This window comes from Triturus cristatus, chromosome 1_2, assembly GCF_964204655.1.
Source record: "Triturus cristatus chromosome 1_2, aTriCri1.1, whole genome shotgun sequence".
Taxonomy (NCBI): domain Eukaryota; kingdom Metazoa; phylum Chordata; class Amphibia; order Caudata; family Salamandridae; genus Triturus; species Triturus cristatus.
Genome location: NC_140580.1, coordinates 700,966,434 through 700,983,185, shown reverse-complemented (window position 1 = coordinate 700,983,185; position 16,752 = coordinate 700,966,434). Strand labels below are relative to the sequence as shown.

Genomic DNA, 16,752 nt, shown 5'->3' with positions numbered 1-16,752 from the left:
CTCAACAGTGGTGTTGAGGCCGAACCTGGAGGGCGATTCAGAACAAGCCGTGCTGCCGTGTTTTGAATAACCTGGAGTTTAGCCAGATGGATTTGACTCACTTCAGCCAACAACGCATTCCCATAGTCTAAGCGGCTAACAACCATCGCCTGGACTAAGGTTCTGCACTGAGATATGGGGAGGTAAGGGAAAATTTTCCTAAGCAACCTTAGTCCATAATAGCAGGAGCTGGTTGTTGCTGCTACCTGATCTTTCATGGTTAGAGCCTGATCTAATTGAACCCCAAGATTCTTTACCGACTGTTTGGGAATGGGGGGGTGACCGAGTTGACTAGGCCACCAATCGTCCGACCAGCTGTTTTTGGCTTTACCTAAGAGCATAAACTCCGTTTTTCCGGGATTTAGCTGGAGGCAATTTCTTGACATCCAGTCAAAGATGGCAAGCATTCCAGAAGCAAAACGGAGTTTGTCGAGTTCTGGGTTAGGTCCGATGGTAAACATAAGCTGGGTGTCATCAGCATATGATATAATTTCAAAACCCAGATACTCGACTGCTTTAGCCAAAGGAGCCATATATAGGTTAAAGAGAGTGGGGCTCAGACAAGAACCTTGCGGGACTCCCCTGTCAAGCAACATTTTTTGAGAGACATACGGTCCCAGCATAACAGTTTGAGTTCGACCCAATAAGTACTGTTCTAGCCATTTCAAGGCTAACCCTTTTATGCCACAGTCCTGGAGTCTCTCCAACAGCTTCGATAGTGTCGAAAGCTGCGGAGAGATCAAGGAGGATCAGAATTACTGAACCTCCTTTATCAACAGTTAGCCTGAGGGAGTCTGTTACGGCCAACACAGCAGTCTCCGTGCTGTAACCAGGACGGAAACCAGACTGTGACGGATCTAAAAGATTGTTTTCCTCTAAGTACAGGCTTAATTGGCTATTAATGCAGCTTTCCATGATTTTACCTAGGAGAGGTAGCAGGGAGATGGGACGGTAGTTTGCCAAGATCAAGGGGTCTGCCGATACATTCTTCAATATGGGGCGCACAACGGCCTCTTTCCAGGCGGTCGGGATAGTGGCCGAGGTGATGGAGTTATTAAATATGTCTCGGATTACAGGGGCACAGCTCAGGGCCAGAGCTGCCATGATTTTGGGAGGACAAGCATCCCATGGCGATCCCGATTTAGCCCCCGAAAGAGCTTTAACCACCTCCTCGACTGTAATTAGCGAGAAGCAATTTAGGGAACATATTTCTATATTGTTTTGATTCCGGGGTGATTGAGAAAGAGCCATCGGGGAATTGATAGTGGTGGGAAAATTGGCATAAATATTCAATATTTTATCCCGAAAATAGGAGGCTAGAGAATCACATAGCTCCTGGGATTCTTGGGGCAACTGTCTACAGGCTTTTGGCGAGCCAAATTCCCGGACCACATTAAATAGTGTTTTCTGGGAGTTGCTTGCGTTGTCAATGTGACTAATTATGTATTGCTGTCTGGCTGCTTTTAAGTTCAGGTGGTATTTAGACAAAGCCCTCTTATACAGTGTTCTATTTTCCTCTGACTTGTCAGTGCGCCATCTCCTTTCCAGACGCCGACAGATAGCCCTTTCTAGCTTCAATTCACCTGAGAACCAGGGGGTCGAAACTCTCTGGGTCGTTGATTTCATTGACTTTTTAGGAATAATTTTGTCTAAAGCTACTTCCAACACAGTATTAAAAGTCTCCAATTGTTCGCAGATATCTTTAGCATGGTCTGATTGATACAAAGAAAAAATCTCATTAAATGCCACCGGAGAAAGATTGTCCCACCTCCTACGTAGCCTTTGGGATTGTTTGATGGGCCGTATTACACTTGATTCAGCCAGGTGGGTTATATGGATCGTAATCATATAATGATCAGTCCATGGGAGGGGGAGCGGCAGGTCACACTGAATCTGGTATGAGTTGGAGAAAACTAGGTCCAATAAATGCCCCGCAATATGGGTAGGACCGATTATTCGTTGAGTGAGGTCTAAAAGTTTGAGAGAAGCCAGTAATTTGGTTACTTCAGGGTCCTCTACTTTTTCTCTGTGAAAGTTGAAATCTCCCAACAAGAGGAAGGTTTTTGCTGCTAGTACATGAAGTGGCAGGTATTCTACTAGCACATCTACAAAGCTTCCTTTTGCACCCGGTGGGCGATTTACTATTGCTCCATACCAGGTGTCAGACGGGGAAGCCGCGATTTTAAAAATGCCTAATTCTAGTTGGTCGTTGCATACTGAGGAAACCCATTTAACCTCCAGGTCTTTTTTGAATGCAACGGCAATGCCTCCTCCTTTTTTATTTCCCCGATCCAGATGAATAAACTTATAGTTCTCTGGAATCGCCAGCGTAATCATCGCCTGGTTTGAGGGGCTTAGCCAGGTTTCAGTAAAGAAACACAAGGTGGGGTCCTGAGATGTCATCATGTCCCATATTTCAAAGGGGTGTTTTGCTAAAGATCTAGCATTACATAAAATATTTCTATGGGACATGGTTCCCAGAATTCCTGAATCCTCCGCAAGGACAGTAAGTTCCTCCACTATGCTCATTTGATATTTACAATTGTGGCAGGATACTGGGCCTTCCAACATGGAGAGATTGGACTGAAAGCAGTTATTCGAAGGAAATTTATGTGATTGGCTGCAGCACTGACATTAAGCAAAGTCTTTAGTGGTTACATCAAATGTATTGTTTGCTTAGTCTTGCTCGCCTTGAGGTGGGCATTGCAGAATTATTTTGAAAAGGTGGATCCAAGGGAGAAATTAAGTATTGCAGTGAGCACGCTGCTTGACCCCGAGTCTTTATTTTCTTTCTCAGGATGGTGGATGCTATGGAGACCTCTATTGCAAAGCACTGAAAACCTACAATATGCTCTGCTTTGGGATCTACAGATTGCGAGATGCACATTTAAGTGCGCCGCATCAATGCACTAAAAGGTATGTCAAACCCTGCATGTTCTGTTAGGGGTGGCGGTGCACATCGGGCAATTAGTTGATGCCTACAGCTTTTTATGTTGCTATAATTACTCAGGGTTATAAACTTGTGGAATTGGAAAATAAACATACGAGTCTAAAGTTGTTCCCAAAGTTGATAGCTCAGTGGACTGATTAATGCATCCATTCTATAGATGTGTGTTTAACCTTGAAGCCTGTTCGCCTTTCATCCTTCTGAGAACCATTGAGTTAGATAATATTTATCAGCAGAAAGGGATGAGAAATCATTAAGTGCAGAGAGAGCGAGAAATAGAGTGTGTGGTGTGTGTGTGTGTATGCGTGCGTGCGTGTGTGTATATATATATATATATATGCACGCTTGTAGAGAGGGGTGAATAGCAAGTTGATGGTTGGTCACAGATACTTTGTGCATGCCTGGCATCATATTTGTAAATTTTTTTAGGACCTTAAGGGAAACCATCATGTGTGGGTAAAGATGAACAGTTCAGCTTCATTCACAGGGGCAAAGGAGCAACAACACCACAGTACTTCCAAAAACCTTCACTGGAGAGATTTCGAGGCCGGTCATTGTGTGCCTGGTGAGCTGGGGAACGACTTTACCAGTTGCCAGATTAGCTCTGATTTTCAGAAGTGGAGAAGCAATTCTCTCGTGAGCTTTCAGTAGTGCTGATGAGCCTGCTAAGCTTTGATTGGCCAAAACCAGGAAACAGACTAAAAAGATGCAAATGGAGCTCCTGATCACCTACATTATCTTAGTTAAAAAATTTGAAGGAGTGATAAGGAGTGACCCTCCTGCTTTATAATACCTATTCTGGGAGGAGAACAGCAAATTCCCATGAAGGTGTAGCTGAGACTTGATAATATGTGGACTTGGTTACAGCAATGACCTAATGAGCTATGCTACAATCAGTAAATCAGCTCACTAGGTTAATTACCTGCTGAAAAGCATGTGTACAAGTACAATTCATACTGGGTTGGTTCAATCTTTTATCCTTTTGATGTTAATTATATGGCTGCTACTAAGTTGAGTAGCAACACCAGCTGATAGTTCCAACCTCTGTAAAGCTGTAAACACTACTAGAAGCTGAACCTGAAAAGCATGTATTATTATATTGTAGGTTTCTCGTTCTAACAAATAGGTGAATGCAGGCACTGAGCCACTTGAGTGGTTGTCTTTATTAGAACAGTGAAAGAGAAACCGCTGCATGCTCCTGCTGCTTCACATAGGTGGCGGTGCTGAACACCGCCCAGTGAGGGCCGGTTAACTGACGGGTATCCCCTACTAATGGAAGGGCGGTTTAGAGGTCGGGCCTGAATGCCTCAGAATGATCCACATTGTTGCATGACTTCCAGACAATACTATTCCTCATTTAATTTCCGGGGATACACCCACAGTTAGGCATGTCCCAGGGACCAGGTGACAAGGTGATAGGGCATCCTTAGGAAGCGCAGAAGCCAGTCTTTCCTGATTATCCTACATCCAGTAAAAAAAAATGAACCAATAGTGCTATACATCTTCATTTAAGATTTTATCGGGCCTCATTTCTTGGAGCATATTGGACACACCCATAGTAGTGCCTGTTAGCCTACTCATGCTTGGCAAAATAGGCTGTCATTCAGATCCTTTCTTTGTAGAGAGGTAATTGTGCCTTGACCCATGGTAGTCATTACAAGAAAGGAGTTCAGGGGTGTGGGGGGGGGGGAATGGGTGCTGGCACAATATTATTATGTATATGTTGGGTGTAGGAGCAACTGGCAAGCCAAAAGAAATCCACTCATGCACATTTACACTATGATTATGTGGTGAGACGTCAACCATAAAGCCCAAATAGCTGCATCAGTCTGTGTGGATGGGTGGAAAGCAACAACAAGAGCATAATGAATTGGCTATAGGCATGTTTGGCAGGCAGCAATATGTTGTGCTTCTGGGGCATGTGGGAAATCCATCTAAGTGTAGTACGTATGACATGAGATGTGTTCCTTGAATCTAGGACTTTGGCAATAAGTTTGTTTACATCCAATAAGGGGAACAAGAGTTTTGGAAATGACCATCTCTTGCTTGGTATTCTCCCAGAATTTTCCCTTGTTTTGGTGAACCTGTTTTTGCTGACCTAAGGACTCGCCTCGTGATGCGTGTCAGAATTGTCATAGCCCTAATCAGCATGTTTAATTTGCTTGTAAATCGTACTTTTTGTACCAGGGCCTATAAAGTAAATTCTGTTAGTGGGCTGCAGTACTCTTGCGTCACCCACTGAATTATTAATGTAAAACATGTCTCCAGGCCTGCCACTGCAGCCAAGATATGCAGTTTTAAGCTGCTATTTCAGCCTGACAAAGTAAACTTTTGGCCAAGACTAAGTGTTCTTTTTAATACTTATAAGTTGCCCCCAAGATCTACCCTTTCAATGTTATCTCAGGCATGCCCAAACACTAGAAATACTTGAATTGGCATTTCAAACATTTAATGAAGCAGTTGGCTTCTGGTGTAAAATATGTGTCTTGCAATGATTAGTAGAATAAAACAAAGCACAATAACCATCATTGTGAGAATGGTAAAGATGAATAATTCAACCATGATAATTATTGCATGAATTATGTGAATACATGTAATTGTACTCCTACCTAATATTGCCTATCCTAGAGAGCATAGGGTGGATATAATTCTACCAGATACTCTAGAGTGGTCTAATTCCCCTTTTACCTGCGTGTGTCATCAGGTAGCTGGTGTAGACCAGGCCACCGACCCTCTGAGGATAGCGATGAGATTCAGCTGGGCTAGAACTCAGGCACGGGGCAACCACGACCATCTATAGAACTGCACCTCTGTTGAACAAAGGCTTGGTGCAGCTTCTATAACAACACTGTATTCATTGGTTTTGTGGCTGAGCTCTGGTCCGGCTGCCATAGTTGATTCTACCCACCCAGAGCTGTCACAGAACAGACAATAACAAACAATGGGTGTTTACACAGTGTACTTGGTCCCTTGACAAAGTGTACGATAAAACGTTCTGAGTACACTATCGCATGCAAGCAAAATGTGCTAAAAGTAATCATCTAAAACAATGTCAACTTGAATCGTGAACATGTAGACTTACTGTTCATGCTACTGTCATGCAACACGCGACATGAGGCCTTTCCTGCAACTGCCCAGCTGATCAGTGGTAACTGGGCCTGGACTGGATTCTGCCTGATACCCAGTGTGTCTCTAAATGCCTCAGCGGATGTCCTTGGGGTTTTAGAAGTGTAATCCTGTGGTGGATTGGGACTTAAATGACTAAAGTCAGAAGGTCAAATCTTTTGCCCAGGAAGAACTTGATTGGTGTATCTGACCCACTCCCCATTGCTGTCAGCATCAAATGGGGTCTAGGTTCTGTTCCACCATGATCATTGATTGTCATTGGCACGTTGTGCTTCTTTGCACGATTTTGGCAAAAAAACTTTAAACACTCACATCTCTAGTTCCCCTTATTTGATTGTTTTCATTTTGGTGTCATTTTGTTTAGTACATTTTACTTTATTTTTCTAATTCTAATACTTCAAAACATTTCCTCCAAGTTAAGTCTGTCTGCTCTGTGCCATATCTACCACGGGTTAGAGCTGAGATTTATTTAGTGATTTTCATGGCTCATCCTGACAAGGATTGTGATTATTACTTGAGTTAGCTACTTACCTCCCAAAACATATAACCCAATTTCTTACAAAGAGCATACAGGATTGTAAAAGTTGAATGGTGTCATGTCTTTTAAATGCCTTCCTCTGTGTTTAAGTCTGAAGAGTTATTCTCTTTTCTAGATATGTGATCACAAACCCACCCTACGAGTTTGAGATGGTGCCCACGGACTTGATCTTCTGTTTGATGCAGTTTGACCACAATGCGGGACAGTCTCGGGCCAGCCTATCCCATTCATCCCATTCCTCCCACTCTTCGAGCAAGAAGAGCTCCTCTGTCCACTCCATCCCGGCGTCGGCGAATCGACAGAACCGCAGCAAGGCCAGAGACTCACGAGACAAACAGAAGTATGTGCAAGAGGACAGGCTTTGAATGGCCACATCCCCCACTGTGTGTGAGACTTTTACCACCATCCATCCATCCTCCCCAGTTGGTGATCCTCCCCAGTTGGTGTTTTCAACCATAACATTTTCCTTCCTCCTTCCTTTACTTTTCCCAGTGTTGGAGTTCCCATTTTCAATTTTATTTTGGTTGTTTTTTACGTAACGTTCATAAATTTGATTTGCATGTGTTTCTCATTTTGATTTCACTGCCATAAAACCCTTAAAAAGCTGCTGATGCCTAGAGAGGGGAAAAACTTTGAATCACATCTCAACACTCAAATCCTTGTCTTCTGTGGTCTTGTCCAAAAAGAGACGTCTGGAGCTAAACTCCTGTTCTTTCAGCACACGCAACCCATGCATCCCATGCAAACTCGAAGTTAGCCTCTGATTGTGAGGCTGCTCATGCGTGTGACATGTGAGTTCAAATCGGGCAGAAGGTGAGGAAATCTTCATTTTTAGAGGATGATCCATGGACAAACCGCTGTCAATACATGTTTCATACTTTGGAATTTCAAGCCTCCAGACAGGCCTTGTGGGCCGTTTTAGGTGCAGTTGAAAGCAGCTGAGATTAGACATCTATGCTGAACAGCAGCTGTTCCTCAAAGTGTTGAGGAAGCTGACCACGAGACCACAGCTGACCAAATAAGAAAGTACTCAGCGGAATAGCCAGATGGGTCCAAATACACATGTGATTTTTCAAGGTTATTTCCCTTTAAGCACCTGCAGCTCTTTAAGCACAACAGCAAGGAAGCAGACGGGGCCAAAAAGATATTTACGAGAGCAGTAAAAAACAGAAAACAAAGAAAACCTAAAGGCTTTTTGAAATTTTACATCGAGCGCAACAGAAGCGGATAAGTACACTTGAGGGAAATAGTTATCTTTTTAGTGACAATTGATTTCAAAACGGGAGTAGTCACTAGGAGCCTGTACGTTTTTCTGAAGCGAGTTTATAATTGTTACAAAGTTTCTTTTATATCTCCCTTTAATTTAGTTCCTTTCCTGCCAAGTCTGTAATATTTACAAATGGCTTCACATTACCCCGCTCGATTGTAAGCCTTCACACACTGTAGAAATATATTGGTCATACTGTAGAAGATTGAGGACATTCACTTGTGTAGGTCTTTTAAGGTTATGCTGTGCTTGTATCAGCCACTGTCAAGTTACTCTACGCCAGGCATGACCAACTAATTCTCCAGCAGTCACTGCCCAGCAGGTTTATGATGATCACTGTCAAGAACTCCATCATGGTGATGCTAACTCTATGCTGGTGATTGCTCACTAAGCACATAACAATCTCTATCAAGTAGCTCTCCTAAGGGTCACTGCCAAGCATGCCTAGGGGAGCCACTACCAAGTAACTCCATGGCAGTCACTGCCAACAATATGGTGGCTGCAGCCAATGAAGCCAACAACAGTCACTCCCAAGTGCCTCTTTGAAGGTTTCTACCAGGTAGCTCCACCATGATCACTGCCAAATGATGTTAGCGGTTTGCTTTACTACAAACTGTGTACAGCTGTTACTTATACCATGTAATTATGGATGCCTCAAACAACCCTTTACTCTGGATCCAGTCTGAAAATTCTGAAATACTGAACAAGAATACATTTGTACTGTATTGCTGTTGACCCATTCCCAGACCAACGTCTTGTCAACTTATTACTCTTTATTGGACTAACCACACAGGGAGGGCTAGTACCAGCGTGCCTTATCGGCCATTTCATGAATCTACCATCCCATTCTGTTACTCATGTTTTGATTATCACAGATGAGACTTCTAAAGAAAGTGTGCAAGTGTCACATTATGGATCCCTAAGTCATTCTTTCTGTAGCTTCAAATTTTATGGGGCAACAGAATGATAAAAGGAGTTTTTCGCGCTATGAAAAGAGCCCCCAGGTGGGCCAATGGGACAGTATGAGGGGGCCATCTCACTACCTTAGGTCATAGAGTAAGAGTTTGAAAATGTCATTTCTTTTCTTTTTTAATTTCGTGAAATATCTGACATTTTATGAAATTACCCATTTTGAGTGAAATGTGCTTGGCCGGTAACTCACCAGACATTTCCATGTGAGTGCAAGTACATGCTTCACGTTCATACTTCACTTGACATCAAACAATATACGGGAAGGGGATTGCTTCCAGCATAAGTGTCTCTGGGTGAGATATTTTCTGTGGGTCAGACATTTTCTGTGCAAACCAATGTCTTGAGGGCAAAAAGTTGTGCAAAACCAAGTAATGGGAAATTTCGAGCCAGCGTGATTTGTTTGCCTAGGTGCATCAGAGAGATAGCATTTGGCTTCCTTAATTGATTTAGATGGTGATTAGGCTACGTTAGTTCAGAGAAATTGCTATCAGTCAAAAATGATGGTTCTAAATGAAAAGATGACCTACTCAAAATGTTCCATTTCAATGTGTGGCATAAGGCCTTAGAGTGTCAAGCCCAAAAATAGCTTATTCCTACCATAATTTCAAGAAACCCATCCTTGCCCTATGTGCTGTAGGACTGTAGAAGACTTACACCCTCTCTAGTGTAGGGTTTGTCTCTTGGCACCAGAAGTTGTCACGTTGCATAGCTAGGGCTTGATTGAGAGTTTGGCGGATGGGTGACTCCTTCGCAAACGAGATGGATATCCTCTCCACCTTATCACAAGGGCCATTGGATGTAATGCACTTGAAATAAGACAAAGGGGTGTCCGCCAGAATATATGCCTTCCACCTTATTATAAGTGCCATAAAATATAATGCACTTGTAATGAGACAGACAGGATATCTGTTATATTTGTGACAGAGTAACCCGCCTGCCAAACTCTAAATCAATGCAAACACGGCCTTTGAAAAATATAGCCCTCACATCTCTGCCATCAGACACACTAAAAATTAATGCAACCATCCGAAGCATTGTTTGTAATATACAGCCTCTTTGAATGTAATATACTGACATTTTCCAGGCTTCGGGCTATGAATCTGATGCAATTTTGTCTAAGCAAAAAGTCTCTAATTGCATTCTAACATATCATACTGCCTGTTTCTGCTGCCACATGAAAAGCACTAGTCGTTCGAATGGGAAGCTGTGCGCATAATAAATATTGAATTTAAGTCTCTTTAACAAAAAGGCTTGTCTTCAATAGGCATTTCAATCTTTCAAAAGAGGAAGTAGTCGTCTAATGCATAGAATAAATAAGTGTACGGATCAACCATGGCAGTAAATGCTGGTTCTCCAGGGGTGAGCTACAAAGCAACATTTTCACACCTTTTTACTTAAAGGTTAAGTCCAACCTCGTTTAATGCAGAGCTGTGTCAGTATATAGACATGCATAGACAATCCTGCACATGCATAGACATGCATTGCACAGATTTGGCCTCTAATTATCTATGCACAGGCATGCACAGCACATACCCAACCATTACATACATATCATACGCATATGCAGACAGAAATACTCATGCACAGCATATGACAACCCATGATGCAATATGCACAGCCATGCATTGCACATGCCCCTCAATTATATACATGTGCACAGACATGGGGGCATATTTACAATGCCCCTGCGCCACTTTTACGCTGCCAGAGCGTCACTTTGGTGACGATCCAGAGGCACATTGTGCCGACCCATATTTACAAGGTCTAGCAGAGCCACCCTGTGTGGAATTTAATATCCTTGTAAATATGGAGTAAGGTAATGTCTTACTCTGCGTGGAAGGGGCGTTCAATGTGTGTTGCTGTGGGTCTTCCCACGCAACACCCATGGTTAGTGACACTGCCGCAGATTTACAACATAGCGTACTGCGGGGCAGCGCCAAAACTAACGCCTTCCCAAAGCAGACGTGAGGAGGAGAAATGTTTACATTTCTCCTCATTTTTCCTTTTTCCACATGTGGTTAATTATTCTGCAGTACAGATAGAACAAAGCAAACACCTCCTTTGATGGTTTTTGTTCAGGAAGGTGTCCCTTCCAGCACAAGAACAATCATGCCAGCAACACAAACACCCTTGCACCATAGTGCAAAGATGCCTGCGTTGGCGCATGACTGCAGTTTGTGCGCTGGCAGAAAGAACAGGAATGCTCTATATCTATCTTGAAGATATGTGCATTTCTGCCCTTCCATTTGGCGTAGGGCAGCACAGCTTAAGGCTTGCGGCGATGCCCTACGCCAAAATATTACAAATATGCCCCATGGTTCGTGCATTCCACATCATTACGTGATATGCACAAACATGCATAGCAAATGTATATACAAGACAGTACATAAATATACGGACACATGTATAGTGTGTAACCAGTCTATAATATAATGTACACAACCATACATAGAACATAAACAGCAATTAGGTAAATATACAAGGACACGCTTAACACACGCACAACCAAAACAAGCACAAGTCCAGAAATTCGCTACACAAGCTTAGATATTCAAAGCAAATGCACAAATACACATGAAACGTGCCCAGGCGTTCACTATACATTAATAGGCATATATTGTGTCTATACGTATTTTGTTGCTTTGCAGATTTCATTCAAACAGAAGACTTGCGACTTCAAAATGCAGGAAAAACAAACTGCTCCAGGGAGATTGCTATTTCTCACAGTAGTTCAAGGGCTGGAATTGATTTCTGACTTTGAGATACACCAGACAATGGAGATATTTGAGGGTAAGGGACTCCACTAGGTTTTTGGAGAAAGAACAGACAGAAATTGAGGGTGGAAGTAATTACTTCTCTTCCAAAAAAAAAGGTCACTTCTTATACCATGACTCAGACAGTTCCATCCCTACACTTTGACAGTAAAGGCTGTGATACTGACTCATATTGTTTGACCTCAAAATCTTTCATCCTCCTGTCCTCAAAGCCCTCACACTCTTCTTTCACCGTTGGAGGTTTGCCATTATTGGTCACAAAATCTTCAAATGATCTAGTAATGACTCATTCCACCATGATGTCAAGAAATATATTGGCATTGCCCATCTTAATTGGGATTTGAAATGCGTTTCGATTATGACAAAGCAAGAGTCCCTGATGGCATGACCTTTGCATTATTTTTCTCAGGGGTAGCCGAAATCTAACTTTACAGCCTTAGGACCCCTTAGAGGTCCAGTCCAGCCAGGTCAATGGTTTTACGATACTCCCAACCTTTTTTCCGCCTCTCACCACCTGACCGCACTATCATATACACTGAGTTCCTAAGAAGAGTGATAGTTGTGCCAAAGGTGGAGCATTGCTAGCCCCATTACATAAGCAAAACATACAGTCCTTTTTAATTGGATGGCCAATTCTTTCTTAGAGGATATCTCCCAGTGAGTTGCTCTGGAGCCACTCACTGGCAGTGCGGCACAGAGGCCTCAGTCTTTCGAATGGCTGCAGTGAATCTTCTGAAGCTGGTCCTGGTGGTTAAAGGTATACTCTATTTATCCTGATATCCATCAGAGGACAGCAGACGTCACTTTGGAGGCAGTTATTGGTTCTTCAACATTGAACCTTTCATAAAGTCGGAGGCTTTGAGTTATTCTCTGTTGTCAGGTTGGAGGCCTAAGTAAAATATTATATATAGCAGTATTAAAACTCAAACATTTAATACATTAGTATTTTCAGCTTATTAAATTAAGTTTTGACTTTCTTTGCAGCCAATGAGTTTGAGACAGCTAGGGCTTCAATCCCATGGACAAAACCATACTTTGCTTCAGTGTACATGATGTGGTTGGGATCACTTGACTGAGCTCTGCCCCTTTACGAGCACTTGAATACAGCAACAAAAGTATCTTGTTGCTTGCTGCTTCGGTCATCGATAAAAGACTTTTACTTTCACATCTCCCACTCGGGGATCCCCGCACTCAATTGGAGCCTTCCTTGGTACCCAGAAAAGCTGTATATTGTTAGGTGGATCAGGATGCTCCCGCTGCAGAAATATCCGTCATAACTGGTTCTCTTGCTTGTTCATCATAAATGGAACATAGTTGTAAGCAAGTTGAGGCTCTGCCATATGGGGATTGAAAGGTGAAAGTTTCAAAATTGAATAGGGCTTCACTGTGTAAACCATTCCCATACCTGTTCGACAACCCCCTCCATTCTCTTTGATAAAAAAAACAGAGCACAATAGCCTGTGCTGCCTCAATCTATAATCCAGTGGTCAAAAACAACATCATAAGTGAAGCTTTCAACGTCAGCATCGAATCCTTATACATATACCCCTGCTTTATTGACACGTTCTTCACCAGCGAGCAAGTCTTTCACAGAACGCTTCTCACCCCGTCCATAGTCACTGATCCTTGTCTTGCTGAGGCCTTCAATAACAATACTATCCCTGTTCACGACCAGTACAACCCATCTGTGACCAGAAGATTTCACGGATACCCACTTAATCTATAACCAAAAGGCCAACATTGTCAATGACTTGGTCATCTATGCCAGTCCGTTCAACAGCAGTGTCATTCAGGACAACTTGATAGAGAAAACCATTGCCACCGAACCCCCTGTTGCACTGCAACAACCCTATCCTTGTTGATGATCAAGGCAGCCCCCAGTTACCTGCAACCAGAAAACATCAGCCTTGTCAACAACCAAGAAATCAACATTATCAGGGACTGGGTCTCCCAGGTCAGTCTTGCTGATAGCATCCACGTCAAAAGCAATGTGCTTTCTTTAGCATTTGGATAGCAGCGCATGTCTGCAATCCCTCTAACCATCCTCGGGCAGTATTATACATGAGGCGCATTTTCCTTTATCGCGCTGGAGGCCCCTTTTAAAAGGTGCGGCCAGTGCAATGAAGGAAAATGCGGAGTATTATGATGCATGCGCTTCCCTGAGAGCCGCCGCGAACTTGCGCTACCCTCGGGGCAGCGTATTCGTGTGAAACACATCTGTGTTTTTACAGTGCAGGCCTGCAATTTGAAGGGTGAATAGAGATCCCCTTGCAGGCGGGTGCGGTGAGTGACTGCACTCTCCTGCAAGGGGTGTCTGGAGAGTCCATGGGACCCCCTTTTTTCCCCCCAGATGGTAGCCATAAGGGGGCGCACTGTCAGTGCGCCTCCTGAGAGCTTCTTTGCCTCTGCGCCTTCGTCTGTAATATTGCGCGGGTGCAGAGGCAAAGGGATTCCCTCATTTGCATGGGGCACATCCCCATGCAAATGAAGGAACGCCCTCTGAAGATAGCGCTGGCACTTTATGTGCACCAGCGTTATCGGTATTACAGAAGGGGCCACACAAGCGTCTGCGGCTCCTTCTGTAATGCCAAAGTGCCCCTGAGGCGGGATAAGCGGACCCAAACACCTGTTGCCCCTCCGGGGCACTTTTATTAATACGGCCCCTGTTGTCTCACTTTAGAGTACACGTAACACTACTGCCTCAGATTCTGCCTGAAGAAGCCAGAAACCAGGAGGTAAAGCCTTTGACAATGAGGGATTTTCTGAATTTCCTGGTCAGGAACAATTCAGTAGGCTGAAGGCCATCAGGGTCATGTGTCTGCTGAGCAAGTACCTCAGGAAGCAATCATTCTTGCAGGACTGGCTCCAAAACTTTACTTCCTTCCTGCCACAAAATATGTGTCTTGTATCCACAGACCTGCAGCTTGAATACTCCATCTGTCTTTAGCACCAACATTTTATTTGTTCTGTCCAAGGAAAACACTCTTCGTGCAGTACTTCAGGTAAACCAAAACACATGTTTATTTAAGCACGCCGACGCAGTGTGTCAGCTGACAAGGAGGTCCCGCTGCTAACCACAGAACTATTGAAACGGAAAAACAGCCAATATTTATGCATATTTTCACGATCAGAGTTGAGGCCAGTACAAAAAGTGTTGTATGGCTTGCCAGGTTAAAGGCATAACTTAAGAAAGGCTTCCTGCAATTAGAAACAGTTACTGCTTCCCAAAATAGGATAATCAGTAAATGCTTAAGTTTGGTATTGTATAATTATGCCATCAGTATCCAACACGGGTTTCAGGTTCTCACCATCTGCTTGAACCCACATCTAAGGATAGATAATTGAATGAAGGTGACATCTTCAGCACAGCAGTAACCTCCAAAGGAGTCCTGGCATTCTGAGTACGGTGGTATACTGGGAATATGCAAAACCAAAGTAATAACCGTTAGGAAATGGCTGATGTAAAGAAAATGTTTTTGAGGTGCTTTGGAACAAGAAGGAATCTCCAAACTGGGTGTATGCATTTAAAGAGAATTCTATAACTTTGGAGTAAGGTAGGAGAAAGTTCTCTCACACTTCAGTTAATCTTGCATAATCTTGAAGCCACACTGCAAAATTACAAAACTCACAATTTAATGGAATCTCACTTTTTCCAAAATCATTGGTCACTCACTCTTAAATGAAATCTCGCTCATTCGCCAAGTCCCCCAGTCTCGAACACTTCAGTCTAGCCTCACGTATTTCTCACATCACGAAGATCATGCTCTTCTGTAGTCTACCTCAGCCCACACACCACTAGCCCCAAATGCTTCAATGTAATATCAGCTGTTACCAAACTAAGAGTTAGTGAGTAATTGGATATGGACATACTCGCACCTGAGTTCCTGATTTTGGCCCCAAACTCCAACCTAGTAATTTTGCAATGTGCAATGAAGGTCATTAGGTATCATTGGGTGTGTTGCAGCACCCGCTAAAACACGTAATCGTGTAGTATGATATATCCCGCTGAGGTGGCACTTCGCACAACTCATGATGAGGGGCATAATATAGACGTAGAGCCTTTTGTAACGGGCTCTACCAGCCATTACAGGTCTGCTCCAGTGTTTTGCTCAGGCCTTTAATGGCCGGTAGAGGGCAGAATGTTTTAATTTGTAAAACAAAGGCCTCACGGAGCACGAGGAGGCTGAAATCCCCTAGTGCTCCGTGAGGCCTTGTTCACAGCAATAGCTGTGAACAAAGATTAGAATGTTGATGTTCCGGGCTTCTACCAGCCATTAGAAGCCATTGAGCACTCCATTGTCTTCAATGGAGTGCTCAACATTCCAATGTTCTCATAGTTCTTACACAACAACGGGGTTTCAGTTATTCCCTGCTTCAGTCACCACTTACAATGAAGTTTCACACATTCTGATAACATAGGTCACATACCTTGTTTCAACTGTACAATTCACATGTATGTAATATTGCTAACTAGTCACATGTGGCCATGGTGAACCCTGCAGCTTTAAACCTAGTTCAGGGGCCTAATACCACAATGACAGAAGGTTTGTGGAAAAACTTGAATTGGGGAAATGGGCCAACCGCACTGCATCTTCCTACTGGGCATTTGAGAACATTTTATGTGGCACAAAAATCAAGCTACAGAAGAAAAATAAATTTTAATATGTGCATCCCTAAACAGAAAAAAATATTTTCCCTTTTGCTTTCTATTAACATTTAAGGTCGGCTAGTTATCAGCATTCTTGCTGTCCTTTGTAGTGTCTGTTAAATGAGGCATAACACAATGGTTTTCAGGGACTGAGATCCCATTGAAGATTTCAGGTTTTCAAAGGTGGGCTGATGTTTAGACACTATCTGCCATTTTTCACGACTTCCTGTTTGCATTTTATGGTCCTGAGTCAGTCCAAACATGTCTGTGCTATTAGGGCAAGGACTGAGCTGGTGTGAGACCAAACCGTCCTCTCGAGTCATTCCACAGGCACCATTGATTGTTGTGCAGCCCTTTGTGGCTGGGGCTGACGGGTATACACGCTCTATACCTCAAATCATCCACTCAGCCTTTTGCCTCCCAGTGGAAGCTGGGAATCGT

General features: G+C 43.3%; 1 protein-coding gene across 6 annotated transcripts in view; it reads left to right on the top strand.

Annotated features, from left to right (window-relative positions):
• KCNMA1 (potassium calcium-activated channel subfamily M alpha 1) overlaps positions 1 to 16,752 on the top strand; it is a 1,447,720-nt gene that overhangs the window by 1,346,254 nt on the left and 84,714 nt on the right. For all 6 annotated transcript variants that reach the window (XM_085608566.1, XM_085608564.1, XM_085608561.1 and 3 more), the window contains 2 exons: positions 2,837 to 2,955; positions 6,766 to 6,990. In XM_085608566.1, the coding sequence (XP_085464692.1) occupies positions 2,837 to 2,955; positions 6,766 to 6,990 (344 nt within the window). The remainder of the gene's footprint in view (positions 1 to 2,836; positions 2,956 to 6,765; positions 6,991 to 16,752) is intronic.